The sequence below is a fragment of the Hypomesus nipponensis genome, chromosome 2 (assembly GCF_054491055.1).
Source record: "Hypomesus nipponensis isolate SF chromosome 2, ASM5449105v1, whole genome shotgun sequence".
NCBI lineage: Eukaryota > Metazoa > Chordata > Actinopteri > Osmeriformes > Osmeridae > Hypomesus > Hypomesus nipponensis.
In genome coordinates this window covers 17,598,271-17,618,556 of record NC_140362.1, presented here as the reverse complement: position 1 = coordinate 17,618,556, position 20,286 = coordinate 17,598,271, and the positions used below count along the sequence as shown (strand labels likewise).

General features: G+C 40.4%; 1 protein-coding gene across 1 annotated transcript; it reads left to right on the top strand.

Annotated features, from left to right (window-relative positions):
- The first annotated feature begins 1,590 nt into the window (after positions 1 to 1,590).
- Positions 1,591 to 16,963, top strand: ntrk1 (neurotrophic tyrosine kinase, receptor, type 1). Its single transcript, XM_084669148.1, has 17 exons — positions 1,591 to 1,799; positions 4,445 to 4,519; positions 5,254 to 5,325; positions 7,821 to 7,889; positions 8,195 to 8,349; positions 8,566 to 8,708; positions 8,845 to 8,983; positions 10,627 to 10,962; positions 11,079 to 11,099; positions 11,346 to 11,404; positions 11,493 to 11,595; positions 12,872 to 13,036; positions 13,282 to 13,412; positions 13,576 to 13,748; positions 15,166 to 15,406; positions 15,578 to 15,736; positions 16,778 to 16,963. The coding sequence occupies exons 1-17, from the start codon at positions 1,591 to 1,593 to the stop codon at positions 16,961 to 16,963; spliced, it is 2,436 nt and encodes an 811-aa protein (XP_084525274.1).
- The last annotated feature ends 3,323 nt before the right edge of the window (positions 16,964 to 20,286 follow it).

Below are 20,286 nucleotides of genomic sequence, written 5' to 3'. Positions count from 1 at the left end.
CTTGGTTGAATAGGTAAGAACATGCCACATATCAAATGCCTCCCATAATGCTTCACATCAAGTTAATTGTCCTCTCCTCCTCTAGAAGACTTTTGCTATGAATAGGATCCCTGTGTCTTCACTCTAGTTGCTGAGCTCAGTTGAAGTAAGAGAGTGAAGAAGTACTGAGCCATCGCTATAGCCCTGATTACTTCAGCAAAAAATGGCAATTCAGCGTATGGGTCGTAATTGTGGTTGGGACCCTACGACCTTACTCGTGTGAAGCGACGGAGAGTGATAGGGGTGGGGCCAATATTTGTCCCAAGGGTAAAAATGTGCTCCACTCATATAGGCGGCAAGAGATGAATGGCCATAGGTCTCAGCAGTTAGCTAATGCTAGCATTTATATCTATATTAGCAGTTGGAGGCCCTTTCTTTCAAAAGATTTTCTGAAAGACATTCTTGATATATGTATTTTTTTTTTAGGTACTTTTGATTCCATGAATTCCATGGTGGATATAATATTACTGTACAGACTGATATGATTCAGAGCGTATGAAGTCCTTATATTTACTGCTGCAAGTAAATGATCTGTTGGAACATTCTTTGAAACCTTTGCATAGACTTAGATTGAGCACATGATTGGGTCTCTTTTTTATGTCTCAATTCATGTTTACTGTATTGTCCTCCTGTCATACTATGTGTCACCACCAGGAGAAGTGCAATGACAATAAAGGCATTCATTCATTTTTTTAAAAATGTATGGTTGTGTCAGAGACTTATGCTGAACATAAAATAAATGGAGGGATATGTACGCTGGTAAAAATGTCTAGTATTTGAGTTATCAGGTCACTGAGTTTAATGGATAAGAACAACATGTGGATGTAAGTAGCGGACATCATAAGCACTTGCTTTCTCTTTTCTCCTCATAGGTATTTACTTATTTAAGGTCAAGGAAAAACACATTAATACCCCATCTTTACCTTCATGGTCTGAACTCATTTCAACCTTGACTGCTTTGGAAATGTTTCTCAAAGCAAAAACCATTACTACTATTCCATTAGATTGAAAGATCCTTCGTAGATATGGCTATCCAAACTGTTCTCCAAGAGTCCTAACATCTTGACAATCCTAATCATTGCTGGGACAAGAGACATCTCACTCTTGTCCAGATGATACCTCATCCTGTCCTATATCTCCCTTTTCTCCTCCCATCAACATCCACCCTTTCCTTCCTTCCAGCCTTTCCCGTAGGTGTCTGATAACTGTGGCTCTCAAACACAGTCAACTAATGGCCTTGCTTTGCCCCTCCCTCTGTGAGAGAGTGAGAGAACGAGAAAGACATAGGGAGGGAGGGCGGCTGCAGCCCTCCAATGTCCCCAGGGCCCCTTGCCTGCCTGCCTGCATCTCACTCCTTCTGCTCATTGCTGCTTGTGGCTCAATACCAAAACCTCCTGGCTGGAATCACAACCCTGCCAGACAGCCAAAGGAAGAGCTACTGTGTGTGGAAGCTACCATCCTGTCACTTGTATCCTATCCATACAACCACTTCTTCTACTTGACAACAACACTACTCCTTTCATTCAGAAGACCACGTTTTCCATCACGGTTATGGCATTGAGCACCTCTCCATGGATGTTCCCACTGGCCTTGGCACTGCCCCTGGCCCTCACTGCACTCTGCTGGGCACCCACACCTGTCCTGGGTGGGTGCCCGGCAGCCTGCCGGTGTTCCTTTGCCATGCTGCAGTGCTTGGAGCCTGATGGCATTGCCAGTATCCCTGCACTGGCACCACAGGAGAGCGAAAACGTCACAGAGATGTGAGTGCGCTTCGTTGGTTGGTTGTATTGGTTGGTTTGTCTGTCGATAAGTTCTGTCATGCCTCTTGCGAATGTGTTGATTTCTATCATGTCTTTCCTTTGATATTGTTCTACTCTTAATATGTTAGTCCTTGTATTTGTCTTTGAGTATTTTACACTGGAAACGTTGATTTAAACCATTTTGTTGCTTTGATGGAAATTCAGGTTGCAACTGTATTGGTTTGTACTTGGTGTAATGCTGTAATGCTTAGCACAGAACAACAAGTGTTCAGAAGTTTCACTGCAACAATAGAAAGATACAACTTGTCACCTCATGGCATGTCTGCGGCATTTTTGCATCAATTTGGTGTTTTCAATAGATTACAATTACGACCTAAAGACAATATTGATGTGGGTACATCAATACTGTATAGCATGGTGGGTTGGTTTTGAAAATTGTGACAAATAGTTTGACAACAACATGGGGTCAATGTAAACTTCAGTTAATTTGTAGGATGTCTTGCACTTGTATTCCAGTATTGGAACTTGGGGAGACCTGAGAGAGAGTTATATGTATTAGAGAGTGAGGTTTATGTTATGTTTGTTTACCGGTGCACAAAGTACTTTTATAACTGGAAGACTACAATCTAATTTGTGAAATCTAAGGTAGGCTTGATGTGGGTGGAAAGGAATTTCCCAATTATATCCCCAAAAGAATAATCAGTCCAAGAATTTCTGGTTGTTGAGGTTGTCGTGGTCTTGTGTCACTTGAGTTAGTACAACCTGGTTTAATACACTGTAAGGAGACACTGTCCATGAGTGCAGGACTGATGGTAGTGATAGTACTGATGGTTAAAATGTGCATTATAGAGTATATGTGTAAGCTATTCTTATGTTCATTTCAGAGGACAGAAAAGCCACTTATGTTTATTCATAGTGATTCACAGAAGCCTGCTACACTCTTAACAACATAGTACTGGTAAATGAAAAATATGTCAAGATTGAATTATGGCATAATTTTGCCATACTGCCAAGCTGTTCTGTCTTTCTTCTCCTTTTTAGAAATGGGCAATTAACACTTGTTAGAAAGGAAGCACATCTGTGAACAGCTATACAGAAGTCAATTTTGGTCCCTTCTGCTTCTGTCAAGTAGTCTTTCTTCTATCTTTCTTTTCTCTCTCTCTCTCTCTCTCTCTCTCTCTCTCTCTCTCTCTCTCTCTCTCCCTCTCTCCCTCTCTCTATCTTTGTCTCTCTGCCATTTTTGTTTGTTTTTTCTCTACAGCTTTGTCTTACTTTCAATCTCCCTCCCTCGCTTTCTTTTTCTCACTTTTTCTTGCCTTCTCTCTCCTCACTCTTTGAACACCTTCTCTGTACCTGTATCTAAACATGAAACCCCAGACTTCAGAAGCTCTTCTACATCCACTATGAGTCACTCAATCAATAAGCAAGAAGGCTCTGTTGGCATGTGTTTACCTCTCCATGTAGTGTGCCAGTGAATGACAACACTTTACTGTGGGTGCAAAAGAACACTAGCTGATATGAGAAACAAACAAGCAGCCATTAACTGAGGAACGGGCCAGAAATTCATCATGTGCTAAGTTATAAATGCAATTGTAAGAATTGCCAAGCGAATGCCCCCCACAGGAGAACAATGGATGATATATTACCCACTTGGCTCAATCCAGTAAGGGGGGGGTGATGGGTGATTCTGGTTCCACCTGCCCTCTAATCACATTACTGCTGCATGGGTCAATCGTACATGCATAAATATCTGTTTGTGTGCCACACTGTAATATAAACACAGAATGTACAGACTAACTAAGAGAGACCATGTTTTCTTACCTCAAAGAACAAAGGCTTGGTTGAAGGAAGGTTCTATATTTATTTCATTTTCATGTTCACCTGAAAAGGATGACAATTGAGCACAAGATAGGGTCTTAGTAAGTGCAGGCAATACGTTTAGTTGTGCATTTAGCCTTAATGTGGTTAGAGGATAAAAAAAAACAATATTTATAGTAACAGACAATGGGGAAACTTTCCATGAACTGGATTTTGTTCTCATTGCTCCATCTTCCTCCCTGTTTTTGTCCCCCTCCTATTCCTTCACTACCTCCTCACCCTGGTCCTGTTAAAAAGAGAGAAAATGTTCACATAAATGCAGCCATAAAAATCCTTGATAAGTTTGTTCAACTTGGTTATTTAGTTGATGGTAAAGATTTGTGGCCTTCTATAGAGTGAACGTTGAATTGAGTTGCATGAAATATCTAGATTAACCCAATAGACATCATCTGAAAAAATGATCTAAGACTTCTAAAGCATTGACTATTATTACCATCCGTAAGTCGCTCTGGATAAGAGCGTCTGCTAAATGACTAAATGTAAATGTATTGAGATTCTCATAACAGGATTGAGTTTGGATATTTATTTTGTTGCTTTTTATAATTGGTCTTCTTTGGTCCATCAACTGTGTGACCTGTCCAGAATAAATCATGTGAATTATCCTAATATGAAAATAAAATAAACATTTAGAACGATTGTGTACAACATTTTTACTTTTTTTTTGTTGGGGGGGGGGGGGGGGGGGTTAGTCAGATTAAATCTAAACTCAAGTCTAAGGCAACAATTGAATAGTTCTGTCGGTTTTATGATTTTTTTTTCTCCCCCAGTTACATTGAAAACCAGGTTACCCTGGAGAACATTACAAGACACGACCTGGACAACTACAGGGAACTGAAGAACCTGTGAGTAACTTGGTCTTGTTGGCCGACTTGTAGACTTGTCCGCTTGTCTGAGTTACTTCTTCAGTTCAAACCCCAATGACTCACTATTCTGACGTTTTTTAACGATCCAAAGTTGGCTCCACTCCATGCTGATGTGACATTCATGTATCAGTTGTATCAAGCCTTCTTTAATAGCACGTTTCGAATAGTTGGTAATGCAGTATAAATAAAGGACTAAATGTCATGTAAATGTAAGTGGTCAAATGGGAAAATGCTCTACTGTTTCTGAATCAGTCAGTGAAATCAATCACTTACTGTAAAGTTTAACTCACCTAACAAGTGTTTTTTCGTATGTAGATTTCTTTAGATAGACACAGTCTAGCTTGGTTTAGGTGAATATGAGGAAGAAAATGTGAAAAGGGGAGTTATTACAAATGTATTATCATTGGCTAATCCATTCAGTGATTGTAACCGTCCTTTATTCTAAAGTGACAGCCATCAATGCAGTCTTAAACTTACAACACAAAAGTGAATTCCCTTTATAGGTCTTTTATTAAGGGCTAAACATCTTGTGTTGAGTGTAAGTCAATATCCCAAGGAAGACTTTTAATTTCAGTATTATTTGACTAGTCTTTGTGGACCTGTTCAATATCTTCTGTTCAGAATTGATTATGATGACCAAGTGTTTATTTTGTGTGTGTGTGTTGTGTGTGTGTGTTGTGTAATGTGTGTGTGTTTTTGCATACCTTTCCTAGCACCATCACATTCTGCAAACTGCAGCATATATCTGCTAATGCCTTCCAGAACAATCTCAAGCTCCAGTATGTGTAAGTGTCCTTGTTTTTACTTAAGTACTGTCTTTCCTCTTTATGTCTCCAAACATGTGTGGGTCAGACATGCTGTGGGCTAAAATGCCTTGTTGAAGCCAGAGGTCTGAGGAGAATGACCAGACTGGTTTGAGCTAATAGAAAGGCAGCAGTAACTCAAATAACCACTCGTTACAACCAAGGTAAGCAGAAGAGCATCTCTGAATGCACAACACGTTGAACCTTGAGGCAGATGGGCTACAGGAGCAGAAGAAAACACTGGGGGCCACTCTTGTCAGCTGACAAGAAAACTGTAAACTGAGGCTACAATTCGCATGGGCCCACCTAAATTGGACGATAGAAAATTGAACAATAGAAAAGGATTTCAGCTGCAACATTTAGATGGTGAGGTCAGAATTTGGCGTAAACAACATGAAAGCATGGATCCATCCTGCCCTGTATCAACGGTTCAGGCTGGTGGTGGTGGTGTAATGGTGTGGGGGATATTTTATGGACACACTTTGGGCCCCTCTGTACTAGCTGAGCAACATTTAAAAGCCACAATCTACCCGGGTATTGTTGCTGATCATGTCATTGCTTTATGACCACAGTGTACCCATCTTCAGATGGCTACTTCCAGCAGGATAATGTGCCATGTCACAAAGCTCAAATCATCTCAAACTAGTTTCTTTAACATGACAATGACAGACAAAATCTCAGCAGAAGATTTCCAGCACCTTGATGACTCTATGCCACAACCTTTTTTGCCAGTTCTGAAGGCTAAAGGAGATCCAACCCAATATTTGTAAGGTGTACCTAATAATGTGGCCATTAAGTGTAGACAGTTCCACTCTATTTTGAGAATCCCCTGTGGACCATCTGTAGGTGCTCAAACCATCAAAAAAACTAACTAATTACAAGTACAACTCAGTAAGTTAAAGAGTTAAAGTGTTAGTTGAAAGTAATTTACAATTTGTTGATGATATATTGAGTATATATCTTCAGATTCACTTAGCAAATAGTCTTACCATGTGAACACATTTATTTTATGTGTTTCTATATTTTAACAATATTTAAAAGCCTAATATATGCATTGGTGGAAGGCACTATGGCATTGGTTACTATAGTCATCACAAAGTTACTTAATTCTAAGTAGCGCCTCTTTCAATTCTTGTGTGGCATTTACTGTAGACACGGCAGTTATCCTATCCATCGGTAGTTGACCCTTATCGCGACCATCTTGTCCTCATTGTTTTACAGAGTGTGTGCGACATGTCCAATGTTGTTTACTAGAAAGGCCGCCCTTTTGGGTGAGGAGGAGGGGGTCTGAGACTGGGTTGGGGAGAAATCGGAGAAGACATCCACCAGTCACCTTTTACTCGCTCGCTTCGGCGGATTATTGACAACTGATGCATAATAAATCCACTCCACTAAGGGTCCATTATCACTTAATCAATATTTTACTGGAGGGGCTGCAGAGTGTAACAGATGTGTCTTATAGATTTGGGGACTTCACCCAAAGAGCACATGAACATGTGGTGATTGTTACTTTGATACTGTTGTAGAAGGGGTGTGTGTGTGATGGGGGGGTGGGGGAGACACACCACATTCATCTTTTTTTCCTCAACGTCTGTCACTTGTTTACCGATAACCGCTGTTCATCTTGGATGTATGCAGAACTTATGCGAAGGCAGAGAGACGCAACTGCTATTCCCGGCTATGCTCCTCCCCTGTGGGCTGTGGAAGAATCGAGCTTGTAATAGATAGGCCCCAATGGCTAACCCATCTGACATGAACTTTTGGGAGATGGGAAAACAAATAATTTAACCCCTGCTGGCCCCCTTTGCCCCTGCCAAAGTGAATATGTATCGGTTTGCATCAGAGCCCTCCCTGGTGTGGTCTGCTATCATCTTCTGAGGGGTTTTCATTTACCTGCTTGGTCATCTGAGGATCAGTTCAAAGCAGTCGTTCAACAGCAACTTGAGGAAAACTAGAATCCTAGTAGTTCATATATGTCTAATAATAGCATCTTAATTACATTACCTGCAGTATATATTTTGTGTAATGCTGTATCAACTGTATTTGAACACATTCAAATCCCAAAAAGTGCAAAGCAAATTCATCAAGCTTATTGTTTGATTCTCAGACTGTGACCAAACATTGTTTTCCTTCAGACAAGTGTTTATCACTTCAGACTAATCATCTAATGCACTGAACATTGAGAGAACATGAGAGGCCTGCCAATGATGTGATAAGAAACACTTGCAAATCGAATTGATCAGTTTCCATAAGGAGTCATTAATGTTTTTAAGGCAAAGTATAATTCAAAGTAGGTATGCATTGTACTAAAGTTATTATGTCACTGTGGGACAGCAGTTTCTTTTCAACAGTTAGAAGAAACTGTAAATTCAGGTGAAGCATATACAGTATTGTGTACTGTATGGGCATGTAACAGTAGCATTCAGATGATTTATGCTGTTGTATGAAGTGTCAGTCATATTTTATTCATTCTGTAGGAACCTGGCATCCAACTCTCTGGAGCATATCAGTTGGAAGGTCTTCCATTTTCTACCCCTGCTAAACTTGTGAGTAAAACACTTTAAACAAGTATTTGTGGATTTGTATTCAGTAGACCCAGGGCTAAAACATGTGAAAACTAGTTTCCCTTTCATTGTTTGTCAAACTATTAATCGTGTAATCCAAATCAGTCACTTTCTATTAACATTATTAGATGTTCTTAAGCTCATTGCAGGAGGTGTATGGCTAATATCCCCCTTGTGTCAGTGTTCTAATAGCATTGCCCGAATAGCAGTCGAAACACTCCTTTAAAGGAAGGAATTAGTTTTATAATTTCATGTATTTTATGACAAATAATTGTTTTCTTTCTCAGGATCTTGAGGGACAACCCGCTTGTGTGTTCATGTGATATTCATTGGCTCCAGCAATGGCAGCAAAATGAGCGTGGCGACCTGGACAACCAACTACTGCATTGTTCCTCTGATGGCCACAGCCTATCATTAAATTCCTTAGTGATGGAAAACTGCAGTATGTAACATTGACATAATTGTGACCCTATGGGAATCTAAGAAAGTTTCTACATCTGGTTATATCTGGTAGAGAATAATATGTTTTTTTTGAGGATTTCCATGCAAACATGGCAAACATCTTAAAGTCACTGAGTGTACATGGAGTGCAACGTTTTGTTTCTTTATAAACATGTAGTGGAAGCTAATGAGATCACATCGCTCAACTTTCTTGCAGGTGTCCCTGAGGTGACCATCCTGCAATCCAATAACAAAATCCAGGAAGGTGGAAACCTCACCTTTGAGTGTCATGTGACAGGAGTTCCCATTCCCATAGTGAGATGGCGCACACACCAACTGCACTCCCACTACTACGTTCAGGTAGTGGAACTTTATCCTTGTTAGACATACACGCCATCATCTTTATTAAATGAAAGGATACTGACACACTAGTATCTCAGGTGTATTGTAAACCTTCACTTGAATAGACTGCTGTGGTGTTTCTCCTCATCTTCAGGAACGGATCTGGGGCGCCACCCTGGAGCTTGTCCTACATCTAACAAATATGTCCTCCAAAGACAACCTCCACAACTTGACCTGCGAGGCTGAGAACCAGGCTGGACCTGACGATGACATGGTTATGCTGGACATTGAATGTAAGTGCCAAACAAAATGCTCAACCAAGCATGCTTGAAAGCTTACACACTCCTTTAAAGATCTAGGCATTAATGTATGATTATCCGATTGTCCGAATGAGCACTTTGTGTTCCATTTTCCACAGATGACAAGCTGGAAGCCAGAAATAAATGTTAGCACAGAGTTCTGAGTAATGATATATGACTTGAAATAGAGCACCCCCCTTTCCCCTCACTTTTCATACCAACTTTCTGTCAGCTCTCACTCATTCTGCAAAGATGCAGTAAGGTCAAAGAAATACAGCATGAGAACAGTCCAAGAGCTTCTCACCGTCAAATGCATGCTAATTATATCATGTAGCAACTATACACTGGAGATTTCAGATCTTGTTTACTCTTCAGCCATGCATTAGTGCTGTCTGAAAGTTCAATTTGAAATCTTAAAGTTCATTTTGAACACCATCAAAGAATGACAAGACCCACTGGGCCCAATAGAGAGAGCGTGTGATGCATTAGCAGTACATTACTGAAAATATTGCTCAAACTGTATCATTTATCATCGCCTCAGTGACACTCATTGGAAAAAAGCTTGAAAAGAGTGGAGGGGGGGACTAGTCAACTGGAGCCAAAAATGCACAAGCATCAAGGGACAAATGATGAGCGTTAGAAAAATGTCTGCTGATAACCATTGTGCAATCCGATTTGAGCTTTTGGCTAATGGATTTTTCCCTCCAACTCCGGAAAAAGGCTTGGTTGGCGGTGATTGGCAGTCAGTAAATGCGTTAGCATGCCTAATCTATCAACATCAGCTCCCCTGGTGGACGGACACTCGTTAACCACCGGTCCTTTAATTACCCTAAATTACCGCCCCCGATTGGAGGGATGTTTACAGGGCTCGGTCGCTTCATGGAGTGTCTCTTTGTACCACAGATTCATTTGATTCGTGTAGCCATTTCCCATGGAACAGAATAAAACCAAGTAGTGCTGCTGTTGGGTTGGAAATACAAAAGCTTTGCTTCTGAGAAATCATATATATTGGCCAGGACAAAGTAAGGGCAGACTGAACCTCAATGGCACAATATTTAACGGGTTTATTTTTCTTTAATGCTTAAATTGGGTCATTTGAGACCATTAGTACGACCATGTGGATTGCACATTTTTGCAAGTGATATTGCTGACAGGAGCACACACAATGGCACGCATGTCTTGGTATCTTGCTTCGTGCTGCACTTTCTCAGACAGGGTCATGGGTTAAGAGCAGTGGAATGAACGTTGAAAAAAGAGGGGACTTTGTCCATCAGCTCCATCTTCGATCTAGCAGACCATTTCCTCTAGCTTCTCGTTTATTCCAGGTAGCCTTTGTGGTTAGGGGCCCTATAGGAGTCCCAGATTCATTATTCATGGCAGGTCAACAGGTCCAATACAGGAAGACAACATAGACCCATAACTCATAATAGGGAACCTACTGTAAAGGGCTCTTTAAATGACACTACTATTTTACGTTACCTTTTTACATTTTAGCAGCTGATTATGATTTTAACAAAGAGTAACTAAAATGTTTGTCATTCTTGATGCTCTTTAAACTTCTACAGTCAAATCCAGAGTTTTCTCGTTGTATTAGTCCACGTTGAGTGAATTTCCACTATTTTCCTATCCCTCCACAGTTCCAGTCAAGATCATTTTCCTAAGAGATGCTGAGCCACAGCACCACTGGTGTTTCCCCTTTGCAGTGGACGGCAATCCAGAGCCCACCATCCGCTGGCTGTACAACGGCTCTACCCTCAACGAGACCCGTTACACCTACACACAGCTCATTCCCGACTCAGACGATGGCTCGGTCAAACATGGATGTCTGTTTCTCAACAAGCCCACCCACCTTAACAATGGCCACTATACCCTTATAGTGGAGAACAAACTGGGGAGTGACCGAGAGACAGCCACGGGCAAGTTCATGGACAACCCCTTTGACCTGTTTGATTCCCCAGAGGGAATGTTTCCTGGTGAGCATGTGGCAATTAGGATTTTGTTTTCCATTTCATGGATATCCAGATTATTGGAAATTTAAATATTAAAATGTATGCTTGGAATAACTCTATGTTTCCTCTCTCAATGCCAGTTCTAAATGATGATGATCCAAGTAAGTGTTTTGAATGATTCCTGAGATTTATATTACTCAGTAGATGGATGGATTGGACTCACTGGAAAATTCCACTCCACTGTGAAGTCAAAAATGCTGTAATTCTCACCAGTATCAGCAGTCTGTGTACATTACAGATTCAATTTCAATATTTGTCAAATTGCAACAAATACTGTATGAAGAAGAAAAATGATTTTATTACTAACCAAAAACTATACACTTATTTTGTGTGTATGATTCATCCAGTTCCCACCAAAAAATCTCATGAGGATGTCACTGAAAACTTGGAGAGTCGAGTGTTTGGGGTAAGTGAATATTCTATTCATCTAAAATGGTAATAATATTTCCGCACTATTCCTCTGATTGATACTCAACTCCTGTCTTTGAATACAGGTGTCTGTGGCAGTGGGGCTAGCAGTGTTTGTTTGCACTTTCCTTCTGATCATGGTCTTGGTCATCAACAAGTGTGGCCAACATTCCAAGTTTGGCATTCATCGTAAGTTACACTCAATGTCCAAAAGTCATGATACACCATTCAGAATAGGAAGCACAGAACAAAAATCAAGCCTACCTGCAATTGTCCCTCCAGAAAGACTTGTGCATTCTTACACTTTTGTAATAGGATGCCGCTAACTCTTGATACTATTTAATTACATGGCAATTTCTACTGTATGTACGCATAACATATTGCTGTGTAGTTACATGCTAGTTCATGTAGGTCTGATGTAAAGTGTTGCCAATTAAAACAGTGTGTCCCAGGGCCAATGTACAGTATATCTCCTTTAAAACATTACACCACTTGCCTGAACACAAAGGAAATATTCTATAATCTAACATGGTTCTAAATGTAGATGTTATAATTGATATAATTTTGTATGTATATATAGTTCAGCATAATTAATCTAAAAAGACTCAAAAGAACATCCGTGCTGGAAGGAGCTATACCCCCTATTTTTTTCCTCCCTGTCATCACTGAAATGGCCAACAGTTCCGCAGCAGGAATTGAGTTGCTTTTGGAAAGTAGTGCGCAAGAGGGTGTATAATCTAAGGTTTCCTCTGAGCTGTAACTTTGCACACTGTCAGCCCCGATCCACGGTGGGCTAGAGTGCCTTAATTACAGCATGCAAAGTGAACGGCGTCAGAAACCCTCCTGTAGCCACCGCGGTGTGGGCCATTAAAGAAGACTGATGGAGGCCGGCTGGGTGCAATATATAGGTCCTCTTGGACCCCCCCACACCCCCTCCATCCACTACGCCAACTGGCCTATAAAGTGCCTAAGTGGACGTGATTGCCTAAGTGCCCCCCTCCCTGACGTGTCGGTTCGTTTTCGCTCTCCCCTGCTCCCATCCTCCATTTTCTATCAGGATGACTCTGGGGGGTTCTGTGGTTTTCCTCCTTGAGTGGGTTTTACGATTTTAGGCACACTTGTTTGGCTTTTAATAGGCAAGCGCACCCAGAGATGCTTACTGTTCAGACTCACTGTCCAAGGGATTTTTTTAATTATTTTCTTCATTTGGGTGTTTTTTCAATATTGTACTGATTGCGGTATTGTTGATGGCTGTGATTAGTATTGCTTGTTGCGAGTAGCCATAGGTTTTGCGAAAAAACAGCAAAATCTATTTTAAGAACTGACAATTCTCTGACTAAATGGGCTATTGATGAATTGTAAATGCCTGGATTGGAGTAGAAAGATTTGAAACATGACATAAAAAAAAAAAACATGTATCTCCCTGTCTCCTTTTTCTTTCTGGGCCTTTCTGTACCTCTGCCAGGCTCGTCTGTTCTGGGCACGGAGGATGACATGGCTGTCTCCCTTAGATTCATGAACTTTGGGGCCAGCCCCCCCTCCTCAGATGAGGGCATTTTGGACACAGGCATGTCCAGCTTTGTGGAGAATCCACAGTATTTCTGTGGAATCATCAAGGATAAAGATATGTGTAAGTGGAAAAAGTGTTTTAAAACCTATTTACAACTTTTATCCAAAGCAAATGGTGCGTATGGAATGTATGACAGAAGATCAATGATCTGAAGATTATTGTTGTAATCAGTTTGGGTTCTAACATTCTTAAGTAAATGTTGGAAGTTTGGATGGTTGGACATGTATTGGGGTTGCGTATAACTGCCCATGATAATGAGTTTTCTGTTTGTCTTTGTCTGACAGCCTTTCTGTCTTTGTGTGCAGGTGTACAGCATATAAAAAGACAAGACATTGTGCTGAAGTGGGAATTGGGTGAAGGTGCATTTGGCAAGGTCTACCTTGCAGAGTGTGCCAACCTCAGCCCTGACAGTGACAAGATGCTGGTGGCTATCAAGGTATGAGAATGGGTTCCACAGTGTCTTGTCTGGCATTATTTAAATGATGTTATATAAATTAAATAGACAAATCAATCTTTGTAGTGATGCTATGAGATGTATTGAGTCTTTTTGCATATTTGAACGGAAATCAAGAAAAAGCATTCTTTGACTTGCGACGCAGACTCTCAAAGATGCAAACGAATCAACGCGGCAAGACTTCCAGAGAGAAGCTGAGCTCCTCACAGTTCTTCAGCACCAACACATTGTCCGATTCTATGGTGTTTGTACCGACGGAGAGCCATTGGCCATGGTGTTCGAATACATGAGGCACGGAGACCTCAACCGCTTTCTTCGGTACGTATTGTGCCGCTTGAAATTGACAACACTGTTCACAGCACTTAAGTTATGAAAATGAAAGCTTGTTGAGTAATAGACCGTTGACAATCAGTACAGTGTGTCCTTATTGTAAATAGTTTGCTGATCTAGTCTAGACTGAGATTTTTTAACTAGCAAAAGGAATTCATCAGATTAAACATGACTGCTGCCACCTTGATCAATTCTTCTTTAAACACCACTGTTCCAATCATTCTTCAACAAAGCCCCTTGATTGACTTCAACGAAGCTAAAGCCACTTGAGCGAATGTTGGTGGACTGCATGGGTCCACAGTGCCATGCAAAGGTTATCATACTTAGCAACTGCAAAGAATTACAATACTATTATCTTTTGGTTATGTGATTCAAGACACAGTTTGAGCATCAGTAGGGGACCCAAACATAAACTGTTCCGTCTACAACCTTGAAACAAACAGGTTTTATTTGTAGGGAACTGAATGGATGCTATACTGTAAGCCATGTTGTTCGACACCACTTATTTTGCACCTGGGAAATAGTCTGGGACGCCACTGAAACAGATGTAGATGCTACAGGTCTGCCAGGTGTCCATGAGGCCAGACTAACAATGAGACTTGATGAGGAAACACACAAATACTCCCCTTTCTTTCACTCTGTCCAACACACACACACACACACACACACAATACTTGAAATATATGTTCAAGGATGGGATGGATGAAAATCACATTTCCACCAGACAGACTGGAAGTGTGTGTCTAGGCCCTACATCCCAGCTGCTTTTCTACTCTACCACCTGCCTGTTAAACTAATAGTGATTGTATAGACTTCCTTTGCAAAATGGAAAGGGAGCATGTGACAAAGTGGAGAGGTTGACTATTAGGATGGATGGAGACATGTCAATGGAAATTTTACATTTGGTGATTGGATTCAAATACGAGTGGGTGTAAGCTGGAGACTTGAGAACAACTGTGGAGCAAGGCATGGTTGTCATACGTCTCCAAATTACATTATGGGGAAATTAATACAAGGCTTATTACAAGCCTTATGGTCCATATTAGCTTCGTCGTTAAATTGTTTTATTATGGCATGGCCTCATGCTGACCATGTATTACACTTTACAGATCTCATATACGTCCAAAGGCTTCAATTTGTAGATTGAAAGGTTCAGTCATGCCCATTTCACCGATACACCATCGGGTCAAGCAAAGGTTGTACACTGAAGGGCCAATACTAGGTCAACACTGAATGTAAAACCATGCCTCACCACATCTGTCCACATAATAAGCTTGGTTTCTTCTGAAAGAAGTCTCATGCCGCTTGGTTGTAGCATATAGCTGCATGTCTTGTCATATCCCAAATGCCAGTATGATAACCTCGACCTCCTCCCTGTCACCAACCCACCCCCCACCCCTAACAGAGCCCATGGTCCTGATGCCTGTATCCTGGAGGAAGTGAAGATAGCACCTCTGGGCCAGCTCACCATTCCTCAGATGCTTCAGATCGCTGCCCAGATTGCCTCAGGAATGGTTTATCTGGCTTCCCTTCACTTCGTCCACAGAGACTTGGCCACACGCAACTGTCTGGTGGGGGAGGGTCTGGTGGTCAAAATCGGAGACTTTGGGATGTCCCGGGACATCTACAGCACAGACTACTACCGGGTATGATGGTTGAAATGGAATGAATTTCTGGGGCAACTTGTATTGACTTGAGTAGGGTTGGTTTTATGGTTGGGGTTTAAGCCTAATTCAGTTCTGCAAGTTATGAGACCGGAGAGATCACAGTTGGTGTGTGTTGTGCTGTGTTATAGTATTCATTATTTGATTGGACAGGTGGGTGGACGTACCATGCTTCCTATTCGCTGGATGCCTCCTGAGAGCATCATGTACAGGAAGTTCACAACGGAAAGTGATATCTGGAGCTTTGGCGTGGTTCTTTGGGAAATCTTCACCTTTGGTAAACAGCCTTGGTACCAGCTCTCCAACAGTGAGGTAGGCAAGTCAGCATACAGATGTGGCAAAATAATGACACATTTACAGGGCATGTTGTTTACAAGAGGTTTTGCATATTATAGAGATATGACAGAATGAGATGGAAAAGAATAATGTACATCACTGTATTAAACTCAATGCACAGCATATTCCAAACAAAATCAAGTACATGATGAAATGTATTACTTTGCTGTTTGCATAGCAAGGTCTGAGCACCAGAGTTTCCAGCATTTTATTCACAGCCAATCAATAAGTTCATAGCAATTAAGGGCAGTCCAGTCCAGTTTCTTGAGGTTGTGCACCAAGAAGTGGGACTCCGTTGTGACCGCAACTGTGCCATTACAACTCAGCACCCTCTCTCCTTTCAAACAGAGGGTGGATCACTTTTCCCGTCCACTCAATTGTAATCTCATTGGGCCTCATTTTCGACCAGGGCCAATGACGTTTAACCTTGTTAACCAAATTCAATGATTGACATGTGTAATTATAACTGTTGTTAGCTAAGGCAGCAATAAATCATCAACTCCACAAGTTAGATGAAGAAGGGCACCAGCCATTTTAAAAGACAGAATCAATCTTGGTTGATGGAATCTGATTGAAAGCTCATTGTTCGATGATGTAGCTCGGTGCTGACAGGTCTATTATGTTCATTGGATTAGTCCAGTAGTAAATGCATACAATTCTCTAGCTCTTTAAAGAAACAGCCCAGAGTAATCCAAGTAGACAAAACTAGATTTACCAGTCATTGACAGAGAATAATTAATTCACTAATTAGTTTTCTAATCATAGCAAGCACCATTAATACTTTTTATGTCTTACTTTTTGCCAAACTTTATCAAAGCAAAAAAAAAAAAAAAACTTCAACGAGAATCTACGTGTAACCATACTGGTTGACATAATTATTTTCCATAAACCAATCTGACTATCAATATGTCTCTCTTTGGAGGATTGTTTAGAGAAACATCCCTGAAAATAAACTGTGTAAACACTATCAAACGTTCAAGACACTATCTGAACCTAAATCTATTGCACCCCCAATAGGCCATTGAGTGCATTACACAAGGTCGAGAGCTGGAGAGACCGCGGACCTGTCCTAAGGAGGTGCACTTGCTGATGCAGGGCTGCTGGCAGAGGGAGCCCCAGCAAAGACTAATCATCAAGGACATCCACAGTCGCCTCATGGCCCTGGTCAAGACCCCCCCAGTCTATCTTGACATCCTGGGTTAGAAAGTCTGAAGGTACTTGTAAGAGGGGGCCTGGGGAAGTTAAAAACGGAGCAGTGACCAGGGGAACGGTGACCCTGAAAAGGGTGGTATGGTAGAGTGTTTGTCGTTGATGTTAATGGAATTGATCCAGAAAGACTAAACTTCTCATCCCACCAAGGGTGAAAATGTCCACATTCCAATGTCAGGTACAGGTCATTTTTTGGAATCTTGTAAACAGTTGGAAAGAGGGAAGAGATATTGAAGGTGGTGGTGAAAAGGGGGGGGCGGGGGATTCTTCTGCTTCTGTTGAAGCCTGAAACACTGGTGTCAACTATGCTGCTTCAACTGTCTTTTACCTGATTGGTCCAGGCTCAACCTCATCTCCACTGAGTGAGGAGGAGACTGAGCACCTAATAACTGTCAAATGTTTACTGTTTGATTGTTTTTTAATTGACTTGGGTGTCAGGCTGATGAGGACTGTGCATGGCTGACATGTTGACTAAACTTAGAGGGAGTCACTGTTTCCTGAGAAAATTAACAGAACATTTTTTGACATGGATTTTCAAGGATTGTGCTTTTCTGCTCATCTTTGCAGGGCATTCTTTTCAGAAGTGAATGGGTTCTTGGCTGTTAAATACCCTGTTAAGTCATTTGTGTGATTGCATAAGGAGTCAGTTATTTTTGGTAGCTTGAAACATATTTACTAACAAACAATCATCAAAAAGAGTAAAATAATAATTCCACAGTTATTTTAAGAATTGTCACTTCTAAGTTATGTACCAGTTAACTGAATCAACAGATGCTGAGGTGACCTAATGTAAACTATCTATCTATATATATGCCACCAGTGAAACAACTGAACTTTGTTTTATTGGCCTCTGAGTCTGTGTCCCTTTAGCCCCCTTCCGAAACAAGCAGAGTTGAAGCTGTCTATGCACTGCAAATTACCATTAAAAGTCCATATCCATACAGCCCTCTGAATTGGTTAGAAGGTTGACTATGTAATTTTTAAAAATCAATTTAGCAAGGCCTTTAAAAAAAGAATCTGAAGCCTTAATTATATTTAACATCAAGGCAACCTCTTTCCACCAAAAGTTTCTGCGAAAAAAAATGCTTTGGGGGCACAATTTTAAAAGAAGCATTGTGCAAAGCAGTTTGAAAAGAATTGATCCGTTTTGAAATACTGAAACTAAGTCGTTTCAAAGTGGTAGCTATGTGAAGGGCAATTAAACAAAATACTGTAATTCCTTTAAAAACGCACCGACAGTAAAAGTAAATAATCACTGTTGAGGCAAGTTTGATTAAATTGGCTAAACGTTGTCCTTCTCAAAATGGGACACTTTCCCAATTGATTCTATTTATAGACTCTGTACAAAGCACTGGAGTTGTAAATCTCAACCTTCATGACATGTATTGTTTTTTATTTTATCAACATGTTGACTATTTTCTTTCTATTATTCTACTATTGAAAGAAATATTTTCTAAAAGAAAGGGTTAACTTGTGTCACTGTACTCTTCATGTTTTCTGACATGTTAACTATATGTACATACATGGTTATGTATGTACAGTGTGTGAGCACTACTTACTGTAAATATGTTGCTGTTAAAGGGTAGTTGGGTGTTTTAAAAAGCGATTCACAAAGAGAATGATTTAGCGACTGAGCCATACAGTATGGTATTTAAACATACTGGCTTAGCCACAGCTACTGCTTTCATGGAAATCTAACCAGTCTTAGCAGTCACCATGCTAACCTTCAGTAATCTTTGATATCAAAATTGTTAGCAAAAATCCAGTATTGGAAAGATAGTGACAGATTCGGTGAGATAGTTTCAAATGTAACAGATGGATGAAAGGGATTGAAACTGCAGGGGGAGAGTGACAGATGGAGGTGAAATGAAAAGAGGGGTGCAACCATACGACTCAAAACAAATGTATGTGCAAAACAGCAAACTGCCTGGACCATGTTTCAATTCAACCTTTCACCTACAAACGAGAAAGGAAAGTATGTGTGATAGAAACAAAGTAGAGTGATACCTTGGAATGTAAATATGTAAATACTGTGTCACTGTTACAGAAGAAGTCATCTTTAAATCTTGTTACCTAAGCACTTTTATTATCTACTCAATTAAAGCCACCATTGGTTTAAGATATCAGTCTCTTCCCTTTAATTGATTATATATTGTACATTAATGAATAATCGCTTTGAGATGGCACTATAGAAAATGTAGTTTTACTATAATAATTTCCAGATACTTCCATATGCTTCAATATCAGTTTGCATTGCTAAAACTTGAACATGTAGGTGAAAAACTGGAGGGGAACTGCTCGTAATCATCACCTTCCCAAAAAGTAAAAACATTACTTTAATGGGCTCTTTCCACGTCATATTTTCCCCTCTCACTTCTTTCTCCATATACACTCTCTAGGGAGTGGTAATGGATTGTGAGTAATGCTATCGCTGGCTCTCTCCCTCTCTTCAATGTACTGGAGATGAAAACATATCTCAGACCGATGTGTGGACCACTGAAAACTCTGAGGTCTTACACTGATGCTGTCTGTATGGAAGCTCTTCATAAAGATGATAGGTACACGGAGGTTTCCAGCATGTACCTTGAAATTACTTGTGACAACCACATAAAACCACAATATATGATTCAGGTGTTATTAATTTATAAAATAATTATGATAGTTACATGAAGATGGTTATATGTAACATAACGGTATACGTGTTTTCCATCAATCTAATATAATCAGGAACAAGCAAAATTTCATGGAGTGAGAGCTACAATGGTAAACCTTGTATTGTCCTGCCCCCTACTGCATTGACACACACATGCAATGTAGTGTGTAGTCTTGTACACTTGCAAAGCTATAAAATCTAAAAACAGCAGATACAGAGAAGATCATCAGTAATACCTTTGAATTGTCTTGAGAAGGATCATAATTGTGGTAGCTCTTCATAGTGTGTTGTTATATTTCAGTGCTGTAGTGACATGTAATAAGTTTCAGTAACATCACACGTATACAAACACTGTAATAACGCACTGCAATTCCATGGGTAGTGTCATTTATATTACAGGGTATGACAATTCATTCAAGTTCAACCCATACTTCAGTTCCCATACTCCAAATTCTTCAGAATTTAAAGTATTTATTGTGTGGCCAAGGTTCTCATCAACTAAAGTTATCCTAAAAATACACTTGAACTTGGGAAATACAATACCTAATAAGTATCTTACGTACCTAATGGAATACAATTCTAAAGCATTCATTCCTAATCTGGTTGAAGTGCAATGTAAATATGAGGCACTGTACCATAACACTTATTACATTGTTCTTTATGC

Excerpts from the sequence above, each read along its gene's own strand:
- ntrk1 (XM_084669148.1), top strand. The coding sequence starts at position 1,591 with ATGGCATTGAGCACCTCTCCATGGATGTTCCCACTGGCCTTGGCACTG. Across the intron at positions 5,326-7,820 it reads AATCTCAAGCTCCAGTATGT|GAACCTGGCATCCAACTCTC; the intron begins GTAAGTGTCCTT and ends TTCATTCTGTAG. Across the intron at positions 15,407-15,577 it reads ACAGCACAGACTACTACCGG|GTGGGTGGACGTACCATGCT; the intron begins GTATGATGGTTG and ends TTGATTGGACAG.